Genomic DNA, 9,890 nt, shown 5'->3' with positions numbered 1-9,890 from the left:
AACTGCACTGTTGCACTAGTGCAATAAGTTAGAAAGAGACAAACATACTTTCTTTCACTCTAACTAATTGCACAAGTGCAGCAGTGCAGCTAAAACGAACAGATCCATTAATTTTCGTTCAAGGACTGTTCAATTACCATTCATTTCCGTTCAAAGGGCGTTCGACGGTCGTTTATTTCCGTTCCTTTCCGTTCGACAGTTGTTCATTTCCGTTCGACGGTCATTTATTTTCGTTCGATGACCGTTCAATTACTGTTCGTTTCCGTTCGATGACTGTTCAATTACCGTTCGTTTCCGTCCGAAGAGCGTTCAATTACCGTTCGACGGTCGTTCATTTCCGTTCGACAGCGTTTGACAACCGTTCGTTTCCATTCGATGGCCGTTCAATTATCGTTCGTTTCTGTTCGAAGAGCGTTCGTTTCTGTTCGAAGAGCGTTTAATTACCGTTCGACGAGCGTTCGATGATCGTTCGTTTTCGTTTGATGACCGTTCAATTACCGTTCGACGAGCGTTCGACGACCGTTCGTTTCCGTTCAAAGAGCGTTCAATTACCATTCATTTCCGTTTGACGACCGTTCGAAGAGCGTTCGAAGAGCGTTTGATAGCCGTTCAACGTGTGTTCGATGATCATTCATTTTCGTTTGATCGGTTGATGCATTACATTATATCGTGCTAATTTGCATGGGAAGATGTATACTTTTGTCTGACGACGTGTTTTTAGCAAAGCGATAATGATACGTCCCTATTCTAAAGTTTCGTACCGAGAAGTTTGTCTGCTCGCAAAGTCGCGATATTAATATTATACTATACCGCGCTGAGTGGCATGGGACCGGGTGTACTTTTGTCTTACGACGCGTTTTTGGCATGGTGATAATGCGGCATCTCTACTATAAAATCCCGTGCCGGGACCTCGTGTCTCATCATAAAGTTCTAACTGGTGCGCGAGTTAAGAAGAGAAGTAAAAAACAAAAAAAACAATGGAGTACATTTTCGAGAATTGTGCAGGATGGAAGCAGGCCTTTTCGGACCTGCTATGCGAACTGCTAGTGAAGCTGGCATTCCATTGGAATGTAAGTATTGATTTTGCGAATAATTTATAAAAAATTTGTATATCTATAATACTTATATTTTTATATATTTCTAGTCTCAGGATGAAGTTGAAATACCGGGATTTGTCAACATTAGACGCCGGCAGTGGGTGCGGGCGGAGCGGCGGTGGAGGAGACAGTACCTCTCCTTCATGTGGGGTGACGCCCCGGAGAGTCCCCCTGACGAAGAGGACATCTTCGATCTGCGGCGGCTCTTCGGAGAAGAGCCCTACATGGAGGAGGAGATTTGGGTGCCCGGGGAGATTCGGGCACCCAATGGCATGTGTAATGGGGAGCACAGATGTACTTTTTTTTTATAAATCTTATTATAACTACACTTGTATTAATCCAATATCTTTTTTTCTGTTATAGGAGCGGCCTCCTCACCCGGCTCCCCTCTGATCCCCCACCTCCGAACCCCCCGCACCCCTCAATAATATTATTTTTAAAATTATATTTATATTTTATTTTAAAATTTTATTATTACTAATCATAATTTTAAGTACATACACACACACACACAAATATGTATAAAACACATACACATTTTAAAATAAATTTATATTTTATATTTTAATAAAAAAAAATCTAATTATTTATGCGCCTCTCCTCGCGTTCCCATCCCTGTGTTTCTCTCTCGCGCTAGTTATCGCGATATCGTTCTCTCTCGCACGCGTTAATCATAAGTCTCGCGCTAGTTGTAAGTCTATCTCTTTCTCTCGCGCTTAGAATTAGTAATCTCTATCATACTCGTTAGTTGTAAGTCTCGCGATATTATCATTCTCTCTTGTACATGTCGTTTTCGCGTTATCGTTCTCTCGCGCACGCGCTAGTTGTAAGTCTTCGCGGTATTATCATTCTCTCTCGCACGCGCTAATTGCAAGTCTCGCGGTATTATCATTTTCTCTCGCACGCGTTGTCTTAAAATATTATCGTTCTCTCTCTTTCGCTTAGAATATACTCGTTGCTCACTTACCTTTGCGTCGTCCTTCTCTCACATATACGTCGTTCTTGTCCCTCGTTAACGCCATCCTTGTCGCCCTCATAGCACTGTCCTCTTCACACACTTTGCACTGTCCTTTTCCATACATAGCGTTGTCCTTCTCACACCACCGTCCATCGGTCGCGCCGCAGATCCCCCTTCACCGCGCGGACCCCCTCGTCCATCGCTCGCGCCGCGGATCTCCCTTCACTGCGGGTGACGTCACCCTCCGCGCGCTGCGGTTCCTCCTTTCCCGCGCGTGACGTCACTCCCCCGCACCGCGGTTCCCTTCGCGCCTCACCCCCCTGAGAGGACCTGAGTTAGAACTGACATAGTTATACTACTCAAAAGAAATGACAAATAAAATTAATAAACGCGAAAAACATAATATCGTTTGTCTCTCCGGGGAGCTCGATAATGTTCTTTCGATGCAGATTCTGGCGCGGCTGCTCGGCCCGTTAAACTTATCGGGGCGGATGAACGCGCGACAGGACTGCAACGTCACAATATATATATATATATACATATATATATATTATATATGTTCAAAACGCCCTCGCTAAAAGGAGCGAGGATCCGAGCGATCATTCGGCGCCCCTGGCAGCCGTTAGCGCGACATCGCTTTGTCAGCGCAATTTAAAAACAGCGCTTGCCCTTCTCGAAAGATCCAAGGAAAATAAATAAATTCTTAACCGTTCGTTTTGAACATTTATATTAGTTCACGAAAAATCGGGATCTTTCGAGAAGGGCTCCGCTATAAATTGACGCGCTCGCGGAACACGGGGCTTCTTGGCTTAAAGGTACTCGACGCACTCACTTATTTTTCGGTCACGAGAAAAAACGTTCTTCCGTTGCTCGCGGATTGAATCAGTCGTCTCCGTTGCTCGCGGATTCTGAAATCGCTTTCGCGTAATTAATTTAAGACTGTGTATTATAATTAGTGTTATAATTGTTATAATAAACTGACTATTATTGTTAAAAGACTTAGATTTATCGTCGAATTAATTTCTCTTCGTTTTCTCTCCTCGCGGATTTTTATCCTTCGGTTTCGCGCTTGCCTCCCGCGTCAATCTCGCATAAACTCTATCATTTGCTGGTCCTTCGAGCCGGATATTTAGTGACCGGTTTTTCTACGACGCGGAGTGAGTGCGAAGTGTTGTGGTTCTCTGTGCTCCGAACACCAGTCACCTGAAATTCAGTCATCATGAGTCGCAAGGCCGAGTTGACAATCACCGCTGCAACGGATCTCTACGGCAAAATTGCCCGTACTTACGAGAACCTGATGAAGCTGGGCGCTGCCAAGATCACGGTGGGCGCAGTGGAGGCGCGATTGCAGTCCTTGGAAAGGTACTGGACGAAGTTCGACGCGCACAACGATGAGCTCTTGAATTATCTCGACCAAGTGGCCGATTCAGAGTACATAAGACTCGACATACCTGCTCTGGCTGAAGAGGCCTACCTCGCCAATAAGGGTCTGCTGTTGGACCTCCTGCGTAACCTCAAGACGGAAGAGAAGGAAGCTGGCACGAGAGGGTCAGAGCCGTCCTCACAAGCACCCCGCACGACTCTTCCGAGGATCCAGCTGCCTCATTTCTCCGGGAAGTACGAGGATTGGCCAGCCTTCCGTGATCTCTTCCAATCGCTAATCGGAAGGGACACTCTCACGTCCTCAGTCGAGAAGCTCCACTACCTGAAGACATGCCTGAAAGGAGAAGCAGAATTATTGATTCGAAGCCTGCCCACGACAACCGAGAATTTCGAACGCGCATGGGATGTTCTCGTTGCTTACTATGAGAACAAGCGGCTCCTGGTGCGCAGTTACATCTCCCAGTTTACGTCACTCCAGAAGCTGAAGAGCGAGTCCGTGGTGGAACTGCGCAAACTTTGCCACAGCGTGAAGAGCACGGTAGGATCACTGGAGAGCATTGGGCGCCCGATCACGAAGGGTGAAGATCTTTTCGTGCACCTCGTCGTTGACCTGCTTGATCCTCGATCTCGCCGCGAGTGGGAGAATTTCATTAGTGATTCCAACGATCCACCCTCGTACGACAAACTCCAGCTCTTCTTGGATCGTCGGCTGCACACTTTAGAATCGTTGCAGCCTGTCAAGGTCGAAGCCATTTCTTCTAAACCGCATCCAAGTCCGACACAGAAGACTCGCACTCTTCACACGCGTAAGCAGGACAGTAAGCGAGGTCGCTGCTCCCTATGCGGTCAGGATCACTATATTATGTTCTGTGACCTTTACCAGAGCAAGACGGCGGAGGAAAGGAAGCGTCACGTCGAGGCGAACGACTTGTGCCTGAACTGCCTAGGAAGGCACAAGGTAAGCGAGTGTTCTTCTCAAAAGACTTGTTCGTCGTGTCGCGCGCGTCACCACACGACCCTCCACGAGGCATGTCCGTCCGGCGAGAGCGCTAAGACGTCACACTTAGCGCAACACAAAGTCGAGGCGACGACGACAGTTCTCCTCGCTACCGCGCGCGTTCGCGTCCTGGACCGGTTCGGCCGCGCTCACACTGCACGCGCACTAGTTGACCAGGGCTCGGAGTCCTCGCTAGTTTCCGAAGCTTTGGCCCAACGTCTTCGCCTAGGTCGGTCTCCTACCTCCGTCGCCGTGTATGGAATCGGCGGCAAGCAGACGGGCCTCGCCCGCGGTCAAGTCACTCTTCAGATCCGCTCCCTGCGCGACGGGCCTTTAATAAGCGTGGCCGCCTTGGTTTTCCCCCGGCTCACACTTTATGAAGGCGGAATCAAGGCCAATCGTCGGGCGTGGACGCACGTCCATGGGCTGGAGCTCGCCGATCCGGACTTCTTGGCGACGGATCCCATAGACATCCTTCTAGGAGCAGACGTCTACGCCATGATCCTCCAGGCTGGACTTCGACGAGGGAAATCACGGGAACCTGTGGCACAAAAGACGGCGCTGGGCTGGATATTGTCTGGGGCCGTCGGTACGACGTCCACATCGCGCCATGCGTCAGCACATCACTGCCTGGTCGAGGAAGACCTAGGCGCTCTCGTACAAAGGTTCTGGCAGCAAGAAGAGCTACCCGACGCCGCGGTAGCTCTCTCACCCGCGGATCAACAGTGCGAGAACTTCTTCCGCCAGACACATTCGCGGTCCGCGGACGGTCGGTACGTCGTACGTCTGCCGGTCGTTGCCCCGCTGCCAGACTTCTCGGTGACGCGCTCCACGGCTTTACGAGTTCTCTTCAGCATGGAGAGACGTTTCGCTCGGGATCCTCCTTTTCGAGCCCTCTATGCCGACTTCATGCGGCAGTATGAGGACCTGCGTCATATGTCTCGCGTGACTCCGGACGCTACGTCGCGCAGACCGGTGCATTACTTGCCGCATCACGGCGTGCTGCGGAAGAACAGTGTCACCACGAAGCTGCGCGTAGTTTTTAACGGCTCCACGCCAACTACTTCGAAAAGAACCCTCAACGATCACTTGATGGTGGGTCCGAACTTGTTGCCTCCGCTCGCCGACGTGCTACTCCGTTGGCGACGGCACCGCTTCGGTCTAGCCACCGACGTCGAAAAGATGTTCCGACAGATCTTGGTGCACCCGGATGACAGGGATCTGCAAAGGATCCTGTGGCGGGATTCCCCGCAAGACAGCCCTGCCGAGTACCAGCTGAGCACAGTGACCTACGGCCTAGCGTGTGCTCCGTTTCTAGCGATGCGCGCTCTCAGGCAATTAGCTGAGGACGAGGGTAAGCAGTACCCTCTAGGAGCGGCCGTTCTCCTGCGAGATGTCTACATGGACGACATCTTAACCGGAGCAGCGACGATGGCGGAGACCCAGGAGATGTGCAAACAGCTGTCCAGTATCTGCATGGCGGGCGGCTTCCCTCTCCGGAAGTGGTCAGCCAGCGACTCAGCGGTGATCTGGGATATCCCGCCGGAGCACCAGTTGCAGCGCGAGACCCGTGACTGGCGACCACACGAGGCTCACTCCACCTTAGGACTGCAGTGGCACCCCGCCACGGACGATTTCTCTTTCGCCACCCGGCACATCGCACTGCCATCCGTCACCAAGAGGTCTGTACTGTCTCTGGTGGCGCAGCTATTCGACCCTCTCGGCTGGCTAGCACCGGTCGTGGTCCGCGCCAAGATTGCCTTCCAATCGACTTGGCTTCAAGGACTTGAGTGGGACGCTCCGCTCGACGACGCCTCCGCGTCAGCCTGGGTCACCTTTCACGCCCAGATACCAGTACTCGAGCAAATCCGAGTACCTCGCTGGATTAATCTGGGTCCTTCTTGCACCCGCGTCGAGGTCCATGGCTTCTCCGACGCCTCAGAACGAGCATATTCCGCCGTCGTGTACCTAAAAACATGGTCAAACGACTCGTGGATTGTCCGCCTAATCACCGCGAAAACAAAGGTCACACCGCTCAAACAGGTGTCCTTACCTCGTTTGGAGTTAAGCGCCGCCGTCCTTCTCTGCCGACTAGCCAAACACGCCTTGACAATCCTCGACCTGACTGCGCCGCTTCACCTATGGACGGACTCCACCGTCGCGCTGGGCTGGATCCGCGGCCACCCATCCAGGTGGCAAACCTACGTCGCGAACCGCGTCTCAGAGATTCAGAGGACCACTCCGCAGGCTGCGTGGCATCACGTTCCAGGCCAGGACAACCCAGCGGACTGCGCTTCCCGAGGTCTCTCTCCCAAGGAACTGCAGAGCCATCCTCTGTGGTGGCAAGGTCCGCCTTGGCTACGCTTAGACGCCACCGCATGGCCGACCGCCGTCGGCCACATCCCCGAAGAGCACCTGCCGGAGAAGCGCACACGAGTCCATGTCAAAGCCACAGCAGCGCCGATGAGCGAGGCCGCCGAGCTGGTGCGGTTCTCCTCCCTGAAGAGGCTCCTACGCGTGACAGCCTGGTGTCGGCGGTGGCTGAGAGTAAGAGAGGATCGGTCCACTGGCACTCAACAGCGCTTCCCCAGTACTTTGTCCGCAGAGGAGATAGAGAGAGCTCGAGTTTGTTGGATCCGGCGAGTACAATCTGAAAAATTCAGGGCCGAGTTAAAATTAATAAGTCAGGGCCTTGCCTTAAGTAAATCAAACTCACTTGCTCGCTTTAGTCCCTTTTTAGGTACCGAGGGTCTCCTGCGAGTCGGGGGTCGACTCAAGCACTCCATCCTAGCCTATGACGAGCGTCACCCCGTCCTCCTGCCGAAGGGCTCGCACCTCACTCGGCTAATTGTGGACGACTGCCATAAACGAGCGTTGCACGGCGGAACACAGCTCACTCTCTCATTAATCCGCCAACATTATTGGATTCCACGGGGTCGAGCACTGGTCAAGGAGGCTATCCTGCGATGTCTCCCTTGCGTGCGATGGCGGGCGGCGACACCACAACAGCTGATGAGCGATCTTCCACGGGAGCGCGTGGTACCAGCGAGGCCCTTCCTTCACACTGGGGTCGATTATGCCGGGCCGATTCAACTTCGCACAACCAAGGGGCGCGGACACCGCTCCTACAAGGCCTTCGTAGCGGTCTTCGTCTGCCTTGCTTCCAGAGCCGTACACCTCGAAGTAGTCTCCGACTACACGGCCGAGGCCTTCCTTGCGGCCCTCAGGCGGTTCGTCTCCCGCCGAGGCATCTGTCGCAGCCTTCGAAGCGACTGCGGGACAACCTTCGTGGGAGCCGATTCCCAGCTGACAGCCCTCTTCACCGCGGGCACGCCAGAAAACCACCGGATCATCGACAGCCTCGCCTCCGAGAGGATCGAGTGGAGGTTCAATCCTCCCTCAGCGCCGCACTTCGGAGGCATTTGGGAAGCCGCAGTCAAGTCGCTCAAACACCATCTCCGACGAGTGATTGGCGACGCCAAGCTGACGTTCGAGGAGATGAGTACCTTCCTCACTCAGGTAGAAGCGTGCCTTAATTCGCGGCCGCTGCAGGCACTCTCGGACGACCCTGAGGACTTGGCTGCGCTGACGCCTGGACACTTCCTGGTGGGAGCCGCCCTGACTGCAGTGCCCGAGTCGTCCTTGCTGGATGAACCAACGTCCCGCTTATCTCGCTGGCAGCTCCTGCAAAAAATGAGAGACCATTTTTGGGAACGATGGTCGAAGGAGTACCTCCACTCCATTACTCACCGTCCTAAGTGGTTGCGCGAAGAGACGGGCTTCAAGGTCGGCCGACTTTGCCTCATCCGGAACGAACTCACACCACCCACGAAATGGCCACTCGCGCGTATCGCGAAAATCCACCCCGGAGAGGATGGTCAAGTTCGCGTAGTGACATTGCGCACCGCAGCCTCCGAGTTGGTACGACCCGTCGTGAAGCTCGTCGTGCTCCCCATCAACGGTCATGGAGATCACGAGCCTCCATCGCAGTAGTTCGGAGCTCCCGACGAGCTGCATATCCTCCGCTAGCCATTCTTTTCGCCAAACGCTCTTGGCGAGGCGGGCGGAAATGTTCAAAACGCCCTCGCTAAAAGGAGCGAGGATCCGAGCGATCATTCGGCGCCCCTGGCAGCCGTTAGCGCGACATCGCTTTGTCAGCGCAATTTAAAAACAGCGCTTGCCCTTCTCGAAAGATCCAAGGAAAATAAATAAATTCTTAACCGTTCGTTTTGAACATTTATATTAGTTCACGAAAAATCGGGATCTTTCGAGAAGGGCTCCGCTATAAATTGACGCGCTCGCGGAACACGGGGCTTCTTGGCTTAAAGGTACTCGACGCACTCACTTATTTTTCGGTCACAAGAAAAAACGTTCTTCCGTTGCTCGCGGATTGAATCAGTCGTCTCCGTTGCTCGCGGATTCTGAAATCGCTTTCGCGTAATTAATTTAAGACTGTGTATTATAATTAGTGTTATAATTGTTATAATAAACTGACTATTATTGTTAAAAGACTTAGATTTATCGTCGAATTAATTTCTCTTCGTTTTCTCTCCTCGCGGATTTTTATCCTTCGGTTTCGCGCTTGCCTCCCGCGTCAATCTCGCATAAACTCTATCAATATATAATATATATAATATATATATATATATATATATATATATATATATTCATATGATTAATATATGATTATTATTATTTATGTTACAGAAAATATACAACTCTTGGAAGCGGAGAAACCTTGGAAGTGGAAGTTAGATGATATTACCAATAAAATTCTACAAAAGAATAATACATATAAACAAATATTGTAATGTAATTACTAATGTGCTCGCGAAATGTCCACTAAGTATCATAATATTTTTAAATAGATGCCATAAGTTTACAAATAAGTATCTGACAAAAGATATTAAAAATTTATATATATATATAAATTATAAATATTAATTCTGAACATCACCATAATGTTCAGAATTTATATTTATTCGTATAAATTTTTAATATCTTTGGTCACATACTTATTTGTAAACTTATGACATCTATTTAAAAATATTATGATACTTAGTGTACATTTCGCGATAACATTAGTAATTACATTACAATATTTGTCTATATGTATTATTCTTTTGTAGCATTTTATTGGTGATATAAAAGTCATTATATTAAAAACAGAGACAAATAAATTTAAGCATTAGATGTTTTAATAGATATAAATAATTTATAGATTCAAGAATAAGAATTTTTATAATTCTGTAACGTTCCGTTTTTCCCGGAGATTAGATTGTGGATAAACTCGTCGGATTCGGGGTAATGAATGGTGAGCGAATTGGAATGTAAAAGAAAGAATGTATTTATTCAAATCGAATGCGTGTGTACAAGTAGTGTGTATCTTGTTGCGATTATAAATGTGAGCGGGTTTGAGTGTATAAATGTCTGCGTCGCGAGTTATAAATGTGAG

General features: G+C 50.1%; 1 protein-coding gene across 1 annotated transcript; it reads left to right on the top strand.

Moving 5' to 3' along the window:
* The first annotated feature begins 3,274 nt into the window (after window positions 1-3,274).
* Window positions 3,275-8,428, top strand: LOC112637533. Its single transcript, XM_025407439.1, has one exon. It carries the CDS (start codon window positions 3,275-3,277, stop codon window positions 8,426-8,428), a length of 5,154 nt encoding a protein of 1,717 aa, XP_025263224.1.
* The last annotated feature ends 1,462 nt before the right edge of the window (window positions 8,429-9,890 follow it).

Source organism: Camponotus floridanus, unplaced genomic scaffold, assembly GCF_003227725.1.
Source record: "Camponotus floridanus strain SB8 unplaced genomic scaffold, Cflo_v7.5 scaffold176, whole genome shotgun sequence".
Lineage (NCBI taxonomy): Eukaryota > Metazoa > Arthropoda > Insecta > Hymenoptera > Formicidae > Camponotus > Camponotus floridanus.
The sequence above is the reverse complement of the archived record's forward strand: the minus strand, read 5'-3'. Positions and strand labels throughout refer to the sequence as shown.

Bases quoted from the DNA above. Each gene is read 5' to 3' on its own strand.
- LOC112637533 (XM_025407439.1), top strand. From the start codon at position 3,275: ATGAGTCGCAAGGCCGAGTTGACAATCACCGCTGCAACGGATCTCTAC.